Genomic DNA, 17,037 nt, shown 5'->3' with positions numbered 1-17,037 from the left:
CACTGCAAGATCTAGTTTAGTCTTCCTGCCCACCCCTAGGACAGCTCTTCATTTATAGTCAGTTATTGCAATTAGGGTAACAAGCAAGGAGTGTTCTTACAGAGTTTTAAATACATTTCATTACCATCTAAGAAGGAAACACTAAATAAATCATACAATATACTATATAAACTAAAAGACACTTTTATAATATCCTTAATACTGTAGCAAGTTTTAAATTAATTAAAAACACAAAAACACTAAGATGGAGTTAGCAGTCCAGCAACGAAAGGGGTGCTATCCAGTCTTTTGCATTGAGTGTCACATGTATGATTATCTCCCAGTTGGTGAGATGTCATATGTGTGTGCCCGATGCAAAGTGCTCCTAGCTCTCAGTGCTCTCAGAGAACATATCCGTTCTCTTGAGGCTAGAGTAGCAGACTTGGTGGAGCTGAAGGAGTCAGAGAGGTACATAGAGGAGACATACAGGGATGTTGTAGAGAAGTCCCACCTCCAGTCTGGTAGCCCTTGTGCTACCTTGGAGGAGGGAGGTCTCCTAGAAGGAGAGCATCACCCTGGTGAAGTAGGAAGTACTCCTGTAGCCAGGACCTGCCCACCAGGGGATGTACTATCCTCTCACACCGAGGATATGTCTCCAAGTGCTGACCAGGAGGGAAAGGTGATTCAATCATTATGCATATAGATAGCTGGGTGGCTGGTGGACGTGAGGATCGCCCGGTGACTTGCCTGCCTGGTGCAAAGGTGGCAGACCTCACGTGTCACCTGCTGTCTTGGTACATGTGGGTACCAGTGACATAGGAAAATGTGGGAGAGAGGTTCTGGAAGCCAAATTTAGGCTCTTAGGTAGAAAGCTGAAATCTAGATCCTCTAGGGTAGCATTTTCTGAAATGCTACCCGTTCCACGCGCAGGGCCCAGGAGACAGGCAGAGCTCCGGAGTCTCAATGCGTGGATGAGACGATGGTGCAGGGAGGAGGGTTTTAGATTTGTTAGGAACTGGGCAACATTCTAGGGAAGGGGAGCCTATTCCAAAAGGATGAGCTCCACCTTAACCAGGGTGGGACCAGGCTGCTGGCATCAGCATTTAAAAAGGAGATATAGCAGCTTTTAAACTAGAAATGGAGGGAAGGCCGACAGTCGCTCAAAAGCGCATGGTTCGGGATAAGGTTTCTTTCAAAGATATCACAAAAACAGGGAAGATAGGGTATCCTGATAGTGAGGTTGCAAAAGAGACTGTAGTAGATCAGGTGTCCTTAAATAAAAATAAAAATCAGACAAAAGATTGCAAATTAATACTGTCAAGTACTAAGCATCATGTAAATAGGAACAACAAACATACTTTGAAATGTCTAAATGCCAATGTTAGGAGCCTAAGAAATAAGATGGGAGAGTTAGAATATATTGCACTAAATGAAAAATTAGATATAATAGGCATCTCTGAGACCTGGTGGAAGGAGGATAATCAGTGGGACACTGTCACAACGGGGTACAAATTATATCGTAGTGATAGGGTGGATCGAATTGGTGGAGGTGTAGCATTGTATATTAACGAGAGCCTTGAATCAAATAGATCGAAAATTCTGCAGGAAACATAACACTTCTTGGAATCACTGTGGATTGAAATTCCATGTGTAAAGGGGAAAAGGATAGTGATAGGAGTGTACTACTGTCCGCCTGGCCAGAATGAACAGAAGTATGCAGAAATGTTAAAGGAAACTAGGGACGCAAACAAACTGGGCAACACAATAATAATGGGTGATTTCAATTACCCCGATATTGACTGGGTAAATATAACATCGGGGCAAGCTAGGGAGGTAAAATTCCTTGATGAAATCAAGGACAGCTTTATGGAGCAGCAGGTACAGGAGCCGAAGAGAGAAGGAAAAATTCTAGACTTAGTCCTTAATGGAGCGCATGATCTGGTGTGGGAGGTGCTGGGGCCGCTTGATAACAGTGATCATAATATGATCGGATTTGATATTAGATTTGAAGTAAGTATACTTAGGAAATCAAATACGTTAGCGTTTAAAAGGAGACTATGATAAAATGAGAAGAACTATGAAAAAAAAACTTAGTGGAGAGACTGCGAGGGTCAAAATTTTACATGAGGCATGGATGCTGTTCAAAAACACCATCCTGGAAGCCCAGGCCAAATATATTCCACGTATTAAAAAAGGAGGACGGAAGACCAAATGACAGACGGCATGGTTAAAAAGTGAGGTGAAGGAAGCTATTAGAGCTAAAAGAAAATCCTTCAGAAAATGGAAGAAGGAACCGACTGAAAATAATAAGAAACAGCATAAGGAATGTTAAGTCAAATGCAAAGTGCTGATAAGGAAGGCTAAGAGAGACTTTGAAAAAAAGATTGCGTTGGAGGGAAAAACACAAAGTAAAATTTTTTTTAGGTATATTAAAAGCAGGAAGCCGGCAAAAGAATCAGTTGGACCGCTAGATGACAGAGGAGTAAAAGGGGGCGATCAGGGAAGACAAAGCCATAGCAGAGAGATTAAATGAATTCTTTGCTTTGGTCTTCACCGAGAAAGATTTGGGTGGGATACCGGTGCCGGAAATGGTATTCGAAGCTGACGAGTCAGAGAAACCGAATGAATTCTCTGTAAACCTGGAGGATGTAATGGGGCAGTTCTACAAACTGAAGAGTAGCAAATCTCCTGGACCGGATGGTATTCATCCCAGAGTAATGATAAAATTGAAAAATGAGCTTGCGGAGCTATTGTTAGTAATATGTAATTTATCCTTAAAATCGGGTGTGGTACCGGAAGATTGGAGGGTGACCAATGTAACGCCGATTTAAAAAGGTTCCAGAGGAGATCTGGGAAATTATAGACCAGTGAGTCTGACGTCGGTGCCGGGCAAAATGGTAGAGACTATTATTAAGAACAAAATTACAGAGCATATTCAAAAGCATGGATTAATGAGACAAAGCCAACATGGATTTAGTGAAGGGAAATCTTGCCTCACCAATCTAGTACATTTCTTTGAAGGGGTGAACAAATGTGGATAAAGGTGAGCCGGCTGGTATTGTGTATCTGGATTTTCAGAAGGCGTCTGACAAAGTATCTCATGAAAGACTCCAGAGGAAATTGGAGAGTCATGGGATAGGAGGTAGTGTTCTATTGTGGATTAAAAACTGGTTAAAATATATGTGAGCAAGTGCAAAGTAATGCATGTGGGAAAGAGGAACCCGAATTATAGCTTCGTCATGCAAGGTTCCACATTAGGGGTCACGGACCAAGAAAGGGATCTAGGTGTCATCGTTGATGATATGTTGAAACCTTCTGCTCAGTGTGCTGCTGCGGCTAAGAAAGCAAATAGAATGTTAGGTATTACTAGGAAAGGAATGGAAAACAAAAATGAGGATGTTATAATGCCTTTGTATCGCTCCATGGTGTGACCGCACCTCGAATATTGTGTTCAATTCTGGTCGCCGCATCTCAAAAAAGATATAGTGGAATTAGAAAAGGTGCAGAGAAGGGCGACGAAAATTATAAAGGGGATGGGACGACTTCCCTATGAGGAAAGGCTAAAGCGGCTAGGGCTCTTCAGCTTGGAGAAAAGGCGGCTGAGGGGAGATATGATAGAGGTCTATAAAATAATGAGTGGAGTTGAACGGGTAGATGTGAAGCGTCTGGTTACGCTTTCCAAGCTACAATGTATTAAATTTAAAATGAATCGTAGAAAATGTTTCTTCACTCAACATGTAATTAAACTCTGGAATTCGTTGCCCAAAAATGTGGTGAAGGCGGTTAGCTTAGCAGAGTTTAAAAAAAGGTTTGGACGGCTTCCTAAAGGAAAAGTCCATAGACCATTATTAAATGGACTTTGGGAAAATCCACTATTTCTGGGATAAGCAGTATAAAATGTTTTGTACTTTTTTGGGATCTTGCCAGGTATTTGTGACCTGGCTGGATTGGCCACGTTTGGAAACAGGATGCTGGGCTTGATGGACCTTTGGCCTTTCCCAGTATGGCAATACTTATGTACTTATGTTTTTTAGCATGCAGTAAAATTAGCATGCGCTAAACGCTAAGATGCCCACTATATTCCTACGGGGGTCCTAGTTTTTAGTGCGTGCTGTAACACTAGCGCACCTTTGTAAAAGAGGCCCAATGTGAATGCTTCTGCTATTGCCTTCGCAACTGACTGAGATCATTACACCTAGGCCATCTTCCTAAGTTCCTACTGATCTGATTAGGTAAATGAATAGTTTCCTAAGCCACAAGAAGCTCATTTTCAAAGCACTTAGGGCCCCCTTAACCAAGCTGCAGCAAAAGGGAGCTGGCACTAGCATTGGCGCATGTTTTACATGTGTGCTGAGGCCCTCTTTTACCGCAGGTGGTAAAAGAAAAGTCTCGACTTCCTGCAGGAAATGGCCATGGTTCCTGCGTTAACCCAGCGGTAACCAAGCAGTGTGCGGCACTGCCCGATTACCACTGGGTACACTCCAGCACTACAAAAATAAATACATTTTTGTAGGGCTAGAAATGACGGCATGCTAGGGGTGGGAAGTACCGATGGGCTGCTAAAGTAGCTCGGTGGTAGTTCCTGTATAGCGAGCAGTAAGTCTGCGTTGAGCTTACTGTCACTTAGTAAAAGGAGTCATAAAGTTCCATAGGTTACTATGGAGCTCATTTTCGAAAGAGAAAGACGTCTAAAAAGTGGCATAAAACAGCATTTAGACGTTTTTCTCACAAAAACATCCAAATCAATATTTTCAAAACTAATTTTTAGACATTTTTCTATGAAGTCCATCACAAGTGCATTCAAAACACAAGGGGGCATATTGGGGGCATGTAAAGGGCGGGATTTGGGTGTTCCTAAGACTTGGACATTTTACAGCCATAATGGAACAAAACAAAACCGTCCAGGACTAATACTAAGACGTTTTGAGCTAGACCCACTGTACCCACATATAGGTGTCCCCTTCACCCATAAGGGCTACTGTAGTGGTGTACAGTTGCGGGTAGTGGGTTTTGGGGGGTTCAGCAGACAAAATAAGGGAGCAACGGTGAGATGTGTATCTGGGAGCATGTTTTGGAAGTTCACTGCAGTACCCCCTAGGGTGCCCTATTGCTTTCCTGGCATGTCATGAGGACCAGTGTATTAAAAATGCTGGCTCCTCCTACATCCCAGTGGCTTGATTTTGTGCATTTTGCACTTGGACAGGCTTTTTTTTGGAAAATGGACACAAAAACAAAACGTCCAAATCACAAAACCTTGTTGAAAACAGTATTTTTGAAAAAAAAGAGAGACATTTTTCTTTTTTGAAAATGACCTGCTTTTCTAAAGTCGGATTTAGACGTCATATCGAAAATGCCCCTCCACGGAACTTTGTAAGTCTAAGTGCTTTGAAAATATGCCTCTTAGTTTCATGGAGAGTATACACAGTAGGACTTCAAAGTGAAAATGTCTTCATCTATTACTGGAAAGCAATGAACTAAGGGGATTTTTGAAGGCAGGTGGTAGCAATTTTGCTGTATGGAGAAGGAAGTATCCTCCTGAAAAAGGGAGAACTGAGAAGGCTGCAAAATGAGCGACTGTTTACAATTTTGTTGGCTTGGCATAACAGTTTTCCACTTTGCCTGAACTGCTACTCTCTCAAGAATAAAGCTATCTGCGATTTCCATGCTATGACTGGTAATAAATAAATAAATATTAAAAATACACATTTTTGATAGCACTCTGAATATAAAACTAATTTAAACTGAATTCAAGTCAACCGTGAGGTCCACCTGTCATTAATCCCTACATCATACCCTTAGGGAGAAAAACAGAACCACTAACAATTTCCTAAAACAACTGTTAAAACATGTTGATAGCTGTGTAAATCAGCAAGGATTAATGATGAATTCCAATCTTTTCCCCCTAATGCTGTTTCACACAGAAACCCTTTGACTGTGGTATTACTTCCTCTGTTACGTAGTTCTGGCTGTACTCCCTGTTCTCTTCATGCATAATATTGGGCCTGGCTGAAAATTCCATTCACACACATCTAACAGAATTTTTACCGAGAACCTTAAGTTTCTGTAAGAGCTAGAAGCAAAAGTCAGAAAATTCTGCAACACAAGATTTGAAATTCTACCCACCTCGGTCCACTTGCATATACTAGTATGATTTTATTCTAGTAGGAGAAATGGCCAATTTTTAAGAACAAAATACATCTATAAATATTTAAAAATGCAATATTTCTCTAGCCTTTGTTGCATATCCCTTGATAATTTATCTTGTTTATTTTTTCTTTCCTTTTTTCCATTTAATTTCTTTCACCCTTTTCAGTTTTTTCCTTTTCCTTCTTTTCCTATTTTATTTTTATTTTTTTTATTTTTATTACATTTGTACCCTGCACTTTCCCACTCATAGCAGGTTCAATGTGGCTTACATATTATATACAGGTACTTATTTGTACCTGGGGCAATGGAGGGTTAAGTGACTTGCCCAGAGTCACAAGGAGCTGCCTGTGCCTGCAGTGGGAATTGAACCCAGTTCCCCAGGACCAAAGTCCACCACTAGGCCACTCCTCCACTCCTTTCTTTTCTTTTATAATTGCCTCTCATAACCCATCATCTCCGATTATAACCTTCCCTTACCTTCATCTATCCTCTCCTACCAAAGGTGTCTCTTATCTCCTCTCACTTACCCTCTTCTCACCCATTCCCTTCAGCTCCTTTCTTTTTGCCCTTTTTCTCACCACTTTTTCTACTGCCTCCCAAGTCCAATCTGCCCTGCCCTGTTTCCCCTGGTTTGTCTTCATTTCTGTCCTCCCACATTTCCAGTTTCTTCTTCCTCTTCCATCATAACGCCTTTCACTCTCCCTTCTATCATACAGCCTGCTTGCTCTCTGTTTGCTCCCTGTCACTGGTAGCTGTGGGCCCGAAATTGAGAGTTATGCTAATAAATTGGACTCTTTGAAAATTTACTAGGGCTGAGTGCATAAAGTGTTTCTCAAAATTTCACTAAGGGGTCAATATTCAAAGTGATTTAACTAGCCAGAAATGTCTCCTGGACAGTTAAATCACCAGTTTGGATATAACCACTAACTTTCAACGGCGCCTAACCAGTTGTTGCCCCTGAAAATAACCGATTAATACCGGACTGAAACCTGGCTATTTTGGGGGCGTTCCAGGGGCAAAGTAGGCACTTGGCCGATTAAGCGACAATATTTAGCACTTAATCAGCCAGGTTAACTGCATAAATAAGCCTACATAAGTCAGTCCTATCTTTATGTGGTAACCCATAGCTGATTAAGTGCTGAATATTGCACTTAACCAGCTATGCATTAGCCAGCTCCAGAAACCCAGAAATTCAATGCCAGTTCCTGGACATGGCCTGGCATTGAATTTCCGGGGTTAACACTAGCAGTGGTCAGTAAAATGCTGATTGCCACTGGCTGAATATCGGGCCTTAAATTCAGGAGCATAAAAAGGGGTGAAATTAGGGCTGGGAAAAAGTTAGCAGCTTAGCACTGATTTTCAATACTAGGCTGAAAGGTTATGCTCCCAAATTTGGCTGAATAGGTCACAAATTTAGGAGGCTAACTTGGGAGCATAAATTTAGGAACTCAACATTTTCTGAATATTGGGCCTTGTGTTGCTGCTGGACATCTCAAAGATAAATGTGCAGAACTACATGGAGAGAAATGTCAAAATAGCTGGGCCGACAATTGTGCTGGAAAAGAGATCAGTGATGGTAGTGACAGTCAGTGGTGGCCCTACCATTAGGCCAACTGAGGCAGGGGCCTCAGGCGGCAATCTCCCTTTCCCTCCTGAACCCACTTCCCCACATTTACCTTATTTTTTTCTTTTCCAAGAGGTGGCAGTGGCAGTGCTTCCCATAGGAAGCCCTGCCACCAGCACCAGCCTCTTTTGCCTACTGCGACCCGCCTCTTGATGTAACTTCCTGTTTCCTCAGAGGTGGGACACAGTAGAGCGAAGAGGTGGCAGGGCAGCCTATGGGAATCGCTATCGCCTTTTGGAAAAGAATAAAATAAGGTAAACGTGGGAAAGAGGTTTGAGGAGGGAAGGGGGGGATACCAGAACAGGCGGGGGCGGGGACAGCATCTCATCTCTGCCTCGGGCGGTAGATTGCTTTGGACCACCCCTGGTGACAGTAGGAACAGTGGCACTCACCAGCATTTTCTGTGGTTCCACATCAAAGGGAAACCTTGGCCCTAAGCATTGATGATATCCCACAATAACTAATTCAGGTGGATGAACAATTCTGGACAAGATTAGATGTTCCAGTGTGAATGTGGAAATGCAACTAATTGTGAAATGCCAACGTCTTCCCTAATGTTTCCTTCAAATGTGAACAAAGCAGCAGCTAGTCCAGAGCTAATCCTCAGTCACTGCCATATAGGATGTATGAAAACATGAACAGTACAAATCTCATTGAGGTTTAAATACAGAATGGCATGTTGGTGAGGATAACCATAAATTCACAAGCAGAACGATATAATAAGAGAGTAAAAATAGAAAGAGTGAGAGAGACCTTATGACTAATAGAATTTGGTTCTTATAAACAGCAATTAATCCCTGTGTGAATTCAAGAATCTGAGGGGAAAAAAAAAACTGAGCTAAGAACACATTTAATAGAAAACAGCACTATTCCAGGAAAATATGTAACATGTTAGTGCTGCTATATCCCAACTACAAACTCAACAGTATGTTTCCTGCATTTTTAATTACCCATCTAGTTTCTTCACCATCTTGGCCAAAATCCACTGATTTCCCACAGACCCACTAAACCCACCAACCCTTGAAGGATACAAAAATGTAATCATCCATGTATCGTTTCTTCAAGTTCTCTACAATACCATCTTCTGAGATTTTGGACAGGAGAACCATGTCGTCCACGCCGCTTTGTTTGACATTGTGACTCTGCCAGTGGTATCGCAAGTGACCCTTGCTGCCCTGGAAAAGAAACAAACAGGAACATAAAACTAATTGTGAAATGCCAACGCCTTCCCTAATGTTTTCAGAACCAAAACATAAGCTCATTTTGTGATATACCGTTGGCTAAATTACCCTTTTGTTCTTATCTTTTTGCCTCAGATGCCTGCAATTTCCCTCCTGACAGAAGCACTAGCGGCTCCCTTTGCTTTGTGGTATAAACAATTACTGCAGCCATCTGAAGCAGAGCACTAGTCTTGTATGATTGGATTAGTGTTCATTACTGTAAACTGGCTTGATGTTTGTAACAGATGAAAGATTATATAAGTAAATAAACAAGTTGTACCGGGTACGCTTTATAAAATGACAAAATGGTGTATTTCCCCTTCATTTGCAAACTCGTGCATCTCTGTTCAGGGATTGAGTGTGAAAAGATATGGTACAGTGTGTGTTGTTAGGGTGGCAGGAGCTATTTGAGGCGTGCATGTTTGTGTATGTGTGTATGTGTGTGTGAGAGTGTGTGTATGTGTGTGTGTGTGTGTGTGAGTGTCTTTGTGCTTGTGTGTTTCCTGGTACCTATGCATACAGATAGCCAAACAGATGGATGCAGCCTCCCTGATAGGAACTAACACATAATCAATATTTTGGAGCCATTTTCAAAATATTGTTGTTGGGACAAACACTGTGCACTTTTTACCCACAAGCTTGACCTCAAATTTCAAAATGAAAGAGTACACATATTTCTGTTTTGTAAATGAGTTAGTTACTTGCACCTGCTTTTTTGGCAGGTAGAATTCTGCAGGATAAGTATGTAGAAGATTTGAAAATACAATCGTAAGTACATATGTTTCTGCTCCTGAGTTCTGACCTGACAGGTCTCTTTTCAATCTGATGAAAGCACACATGTTGTAAAACAATGCAGAACTTTTAGCCTCATTGAAGGAGGGCAGATTTCAGACGACCAATTATATAGTTAAAAGCTTTTTACCCATGTTTAATAGCTTTGAAAAAAAATGATCTCTATAAAGACTGGGGAAACACCACCCTCTTAAAGGTGGACAGATATCTGTACCTAGGGGCCGATATTCAAAGTGATTTAAGTAGGCAGGAGCCTCTACTGTCCGCTTAAATCGCTTCCCACCACCTAAGTGGGGATATTCAGTGGCACTTAACTGGAGAGTGCCACTGAATATCTCCTAAGACCGTCCAACTAAAAAGTGGGCAGGTCAGGGGCGGCACCAGGGAGGAGCCCAGGATTATGCGGGTGCCGGCACCCACATAGCTAAGTGGCATAATTTAGGATAGCTTAAAATCTGTCCTAAATAAGGCTGCTTAGCTATGCAGGTGCTGGCACTGAATATCGGGCCTACTTGGATGGTTGAGGGGTTGGAGGGTTCTTGGGGGGGGGGGGGGGGAGGAGGGGCCATTTTCAGGGGGCATGGGGGCGGCAGCATGCAGGAGGGAGGGGACTCAAGGGAATGTTTTTTTAAAAAGTGTTATGTGGGTTTCGGCTTGATATTCTTATGTGGCCCCGGATGAATATCAACTAGACCCAGGCAGCCCAAAATTATGTTCGATATTCAGTACCAGTGTCTGGACAAAATTTAGCTGGTGACGATCAGCATTTAAAAAAACATTAACCGTCACCAGCTGAATATCTGAGGCCTAATGTTTATATCAGTGTTCTACTACTACTACTATTTAACATTTCTAAAGCGCTACCAGGGTTGCGCAGTGCTGTACAATTAACAAAGAAGGACAGTCCCTGCTCAAAGGAGCTTACAATCTAAAGGACAAAAAGTGCAGTCAACCTTAACCTGGAGGACCACCACCCAGATGGGTTTTCAGGAGAGCCCTTATGAATATGCATAAGACAAATATTCATGCCTGTTATTTCCATTATATGTAAATCTCTCTCATATATATTCCTTAGGGGTCTCCTGAAAACCTGACTGGGTGGTGATCCCCCAGGACAGGTTTGAGAACCACTGGTTTACATCACATATCTTTTTCAGCAATACCTCAACAGAACCAGTCCAAATTTATTCTCTTTACTGCTGGACCGGTATATGTAGATAATTTATGTAAATTCAGCTACAAAATTAATATCTTTGGATTATTTTACTTCACTAGTCAAGTAACATAGTAACATAGTAGATGACGGCAGAAAAAGACCTGCACGGTCCATCCAGTCTGCCCAACAAGACAACTCATATGTGCTACTTTTTGTGTATACCCTACTTTGATTTGTACCTGTGCTCTTCAGGGCACAGACCGTATAAGTCTGCCCAGCACTATCCCCGCCTCCCAACCACCAGCCCAGCCTCCCACCACCGGCTCTGGCACAGACCGTATAAGTCTGCCCAGCACTATCCCTGCCTCCCAACCACCAGCCCTGCCTCCCGATCTTGACTAAGCTCCTGAGGATCCATTCCTTCTGCACAGGACTCCTCCATGCCCATCCCACGCATGCCTGAACTCCGCCACCGTCCCCACCTATGTAGTTCTTAATCCAGTCCTCAGGACACACCTCACCAGTCAGGTTTCAGGATACCCACAATGAATATGAATGAGACAAACTTGTATGCAATACCTCCACTGCATGCAAATGAAACTCATGCATATTCATTGTAGATATCCTGAAAAACTGACTGTCTGGCTGTGTCCTGAGGACTGCGGTGAGAACCACTGCTTTATATTAATAAAAAGCCTGGAACTGTCCAAGAGATAAATGGTTCTGTTCCACAGAAATAGTTCTGTTAATGTGGGCTGGAATTTTGTTACGGATCCTTTGTAACAGTTACAGGAGCAGCAAAAATAACAAAGGGGCTGGTGGCATATCAGAGACTAAGAGATTTATTCCTTAGAAGATTATGACTCAGTAAAATTGTTACTCTTGCGGGTGCGCCAAACACAGCGAAGGTGACACAAAAAGGTGGAAGCTAGGTGATGTTCAACATGTAAATAGTTTATTAAAACATCCAATGACTCTACACAAGCCATGTTTTGGCCACAAAGTCCTGTCTCAGGAGTCTTCTGTTGGATGTTGCTTAACTCACTAGCTTTGCAAAGTAAATATGGATAATATCACACCTTGAATTAATACAGAGCTACTACTACTACAAATCATTTCTATAGCGCTACCAGTCGTACGCAGCGCTTCACAATTGAACATGAAGAAAAGACAGTCCCTGCTCAAAAGAGCTTACAATCTAAATCAGGACAGACAGACAGGACAAATAAGGGATAAGGGAAGGACAGACAGATAGGACACATCACCAAGTGTTCCTTTAAAAGAGATATTTTTACACTGTACCACTGTTGCTAACTAATACATCAATGGTGGCAATAGAGAACAGAAAGGGCGGCCTGACAGACTTACATACACATGGATGAACTCATACATTGACAGATGGATTTACTCCCCTAAGTTGGATGCATCTGTGAAGTTCCTTGACCACTGGCAGATTTAATGCATGGATGGAGGGACTTAAATACACACTAGGCAGATGGATGGCTGGACACCATCTCCCCTTAACGTGTCCTTTACTTCTAGAACAAAAACCACATAAAAAGGACAGTCTAGTCTCTGTTAGAGACTTAAACACTGAGATGGGCTCAGAAACTGAGGAGTGAACTGGAGACAGTTAACGTAGTAAATGAGGACTCAATTAATTGTTGGAAATTGTTTCAGGACATAACATAATAATAATAATAATAAAGAAATTGTTACAAGGTTGCCCAAGTACAAAGGAGGATACGATTTCTAACAGAAACCCAGTGAAAGGAAATTCCACTAACTGCACATCAGACACTGATCAAGATCAAGTTCACAGAAAGCTAAGCTAAAATACAATGTAATACTGATTTTTTTCCCAATAAAAATTATATTCGGCTGGTGGTGGTTAGTGTTTTTTTACTGACTGCTGTCACGTCTGGACACTGGCATGAATATCTGAGCATGACTGGGCATGTACGGGGTCCCTGCTGATATTCACCTAGGACCCGCATAAGACACTTAGGAGCCCTATTACTAAAGGGCAACTGCCATGTTGGCACATGGCAAATTGGGCCTACTGCCGGTCTACAGTAGGAGTCCAGTGGTAGTCCCGGCCTCTGCTGTGTACCAACTCCAGTGCTAGAAAATGCATTTTTATTGTCCAGTGCCAGGGGCTTACCTGGTAATCGGACAGTATCCTCAATGGGTGGCAGTAAGGAGTCCCTCAGGAAAGGACCACGCAACAAGTGCTTCACTTACTGCAGGGCCATTTCCATTTTAAAATAGCCTTTTACCTGTTGTGGTAAAAGGGGGCCTTGGTGCGCAGCAAATCCACGTGCTAAAGTTACTGCAGGGCCCCTCTTATCATAGCTTGGTAAAAGGGGCCCTTAGGCAGGTACCAGCTGAATATCAGAGGGGACCTGCATAGGGGAATATGTCAGATCCTCAACCTCCCCACATTCCTCCCAAGGTCCGGAAGCTCCTATCCCCAGCCTCCCCAGACCACTAGGTAACTCCAGGACTTATCTGGAGGTGAGGCAGGAATGTTCCCCTTCTGCTCCTGCTCCATCTGGCCCTAGCAGTAATATTGCAGCCTTCGACATAAGGGTCAGTGCCTCCATTTTAAACCTAGATCCAGATGGGGCAGGACTAGAAGAGGACCACTCTATCTCACTAAACTACCAGGGATAACCTTTGGGTAAGGCCCAAGGGAGCCTAGGGGTTGGGGGGGCAGGGGTGAGGGGAATATGAAGGGAATCAAAATGATGGGGGGGATTGAAATCACTGGGTGGTGGGGGATTGGAATCATAAGAAGGGAGGTATGGAGGGGAAATTAATGGGGCTCATGGGGGGGGGGGGGGAATCAGATACCAGGGACAGGTTGGGAGATCACAGTGTCAGCTGGTAACCTGGAAGTTATGTGGGTGCCAGACAATATTCAGTTCTAGCACTTGCAGAACTAAGTGGCCAAAGTTAGAACTGCCTTTTGAGCAGTCCCATCTGCTTGCTTAGCTATGCAGACACTGAATATGGCCTGTGCCCTTATAACGTCCGGCTGCTTCCTGACTCTGCCTGGATTCCACCTGGGAGGTTAAAGTCAAATATTCAGTGATGCTGCCCAGTTAGGTGCCACTGAATATTGGCATCTGGCTTGTTCAGTGTAGTTCAAGCAGGGAGGAGCCTCTCCTTCCAGTTTAAACATTACATTCTAAGTAACTGAGAGTTCAACAGAGTAAACAAAGCATATCCACAAAACAACAGAGAGATAGCCCAAATCAAACCAGAACTACAAAGAGTTTCTTTTTCATAAATGCAATTTCATACATTTCAGTAGACAACTAATACACTGAGGAACCCATTTACTATGCCATATCAAACCCAGACACCTAGGATTTACGTGGATTAGTTTCTGTGGTGTTTATTAAACTACAGCATTTGAGTACCACAGTTTAATGAGTACCAGGGTTTAGTAAATACCGTGATATGGGTACTTTCTTTGGCTGGTATGTGTGGATATTACCAGCAGAAATGAAACCACAAGTTCGATGTTTAGCCGCATGAAGACAGCACCACTTAAAACTTTTAACTTTGATGGTTTCAAATCATAGGTATACATGGGGCAGAGGCAGGGCTCCCACTTAGACCCATAACTTCAAGAATGCCATATATGCAAGTAATGCAAAATATGGCAGATATAATCTATGGCTTAACATGTTACGATTCAGTGAAATAATATTATCTGAACATGTTATGATCCAGTGAAATAATATTATCTGAAATTGCATTGGATGCCAATTACAGAACATATTAAATTTAAAGTATGTACAATGATCTTTAAGATTTTGTCAGGAATGGCTCCTTTGTATATGATGGATCTAATAGCCTCCTTCACAGATCTCAGACACAAAATCAATTTCTTTTACAATTCCCACTGTTGCTGCTTTAAAATCAATTAGACATCTCTCTGCTTCACTTTCCTATCATTATTATTAGCAATTGTATGCCAGGTGGCTTATTTCTGGAACTCACTACCTCTAGTTATACGATGTTGTCCACAATATGCTATGTTTAAAAAGAACCTGAAAACACTTTTGTTTCCATGAATCAAGTCTTAACTATGGTACTTTCTGGTTCTAGGTTTTAATTGAAACTGTAATTCCCAGAAGACTGATCAGGGTTTTTTGGCTTTGTAAACCACATTGAGTTGATTATTTATTTACCACATTTTGAAAGAATTCACTCAAGGCAGGGTACAATAAGAATAAATCAAACATAAGCAATAGCAAATTACAGCAGTAAAAATATTCAAATAACAATACAAAGCATGGCATAGTATACTACTTACAATCAGGCTTATTTTCGAAAGAGAAGGGCACCCATCTTTTGACACAAATTGGGAGATGGGTGTCCTTCTCCCAGGGTCGCCCAAATCGGCATAATTGAAAGCCGATTTTGGGCGTCCTCAACTGCTTTCCGTCGCGGGGACGACCAAAGTTCCCGGGGGCATGTCAGAAGCATAGCGAAGGTGGGGCATGCTTAACACATGGGCATCCTCGGCCGATAATGGAAAAAAGAAGGGCATTCCTGATGAGCACTTGGCCAACTTTACTTGGTCCATTGTTTCTTGCGATCAAGCCTCAGAAAGGCGCCCGAACTGACCAGATGACCACCGGAGGGAATTGGGGATGACCTCCCCTTACTCCTCCAGTGGCCACTAACCCCCTCCCACCCTAAAAAAAAACTTTAAAAATATTTTGTGCCAGCCTCTGATGTTATACCCAGCTCCCTGACAGCAGTATGCAGGTCCCTGGAGCAGTTTTAGTGGGTGCAGTGCACTTCAGGCAGACAGACCCAGGCCCATCCCCCCCTACCTGTTACACTTGTGGTGGTAAATGTGAGCCCTTCAAAACCCACCACAAACCCACTGTACCCACATCTAGGTGCCCCCCTTCACCCCTTAGGGCTATGGTAGTGTTATACAGTTGTGGGAGTGGGTTTTGGGGGGCTCAGCACCCAAGGCAAGGGAGCTATGCACCTGGGAGCAATTTATGAAGTCTACTGCAGTGCCCCCTAGGGTGCCCGATTGGTGTCCTGGCATGTGCGGGGGACCAGTGCACTACGAATGCTGGCTCCTCCCACGACTAAAGGGCTTGCATTTGGTCATTTCTGAGATGGGCGTCCTCGGTTTCCATTATCGCCAAAAATTGGAGATGACCATCTCTAAGGACGACCATCTCTAAGGTCGACCTAAATGTTGAGATTTGGGCGTCCCCTACCGTATTATCGAAACAAAAGATGGACGCCCATCTTGTTTTGATAATATGGGTTTCCCCACCCCTTCGCTGGGACGCCCTGTGAGGATGTCCTCAGGAAAACTTGTGCCCCGTTTGATTATGCCCCTCAATGTCAACACAATACGTAATACAACATTTTAATAGACAGTATAGGGTATAAGCTAAGATGGATAGGTAAGAGAATAACAGGAGTTAGAAAATAAGGTGACTAATTTAAAGAAAGCTGCACATGAAGTCAGAGAGATGATTAAATATTATTTCAGCTAGGGTAGGAGTGGATAAACATGTTCTGCTACAACACTCATTGTGTGTGTGTGACACTAAGAAGTTAGTTGCTTCTTCCATTAGAGGTGTGGTTGAAGAGCTAAGCTTTCACCTGCTTGCTGAAGTAGAGATAGTCTTGTGTTAAGTGGAGCCTTTCAGGAAGTGCATTCCAGAGTGTGGGAGCTACTCTGAAGAAGGCTCACTTGCAGGTATCACATTGGGTAATGACTTTAGGAGAGGGTGTGGTTAGGGATATCCCTTGGGAGGACCTTAATGACCTTGGAGGGGCGTAGAGGGTCATCATGTTCTTCAAGTACTTGGGGCCATTTCCTTTAAGGGCCTTGAAGATCAGACAGAGAGTTTTAAATTTAGCCCTGCATTGTACTGGTAGCCAATTAAGTTTTTGCAAAAATGGTGTGATATGGTCACGTTGCTTGCAATCCTCTATGAGTCTTGCTGCAGCATTCAGAATCAACTGGCCAAGTCACATAACCCTCTGTTACCCCAGATACAACAGTAGTACAATGTGCTACCTAGCCTGTGAGCCCAATAGGGACAGACCCAGTACCTGTAAAT

At 42.8% G+C, this 17,037-nt stretch overlaps 1 protein-coding gene across 2 annotated transcripts in view; it reads right to left on the bottom strand.

Moving 5' to 3' along the window:
- The window catches only part of MYO1E (myosin IE), a 434,647-nt gene that overhangs the window by 300,453 nt on the left and 117,157 nt on the right, over nucleotides 1–17,037 (bottom strand). For both annotated transcript variants that reach the window (XM_030188689.1, XM_030188678.1), the window contains exon 2: nucleotides 8,782–8,925. In XM_030188689.1, the coding sequence (XP_030044549.1) occupies nucleotides 8,782–8,925 (144 nt within the window). The remainder of the gene's footprint in view (nucleotides 1–8,781; nucleotides 8,926–17,037) is intronic.

This window comes from Microcaecilia unicolor, chromosome 1 (assembly GCF_901765095.1).
Source record: "Microcaecilia unicolor chromosome 1, aMicUni1.1, whole genome shotgun sequence".
NCBI lineage: Eukaryota > Metazoa > Chordata > Amphibia > Gymnophiona > Siphonopidae > Microcaecilia > Microcaecilia unicolor.
The sequence above is the reverse complement of the archived record's forward strand: the minus strand, read 5'-3'. Positions and strand labels throughout refer to the sequence as shown.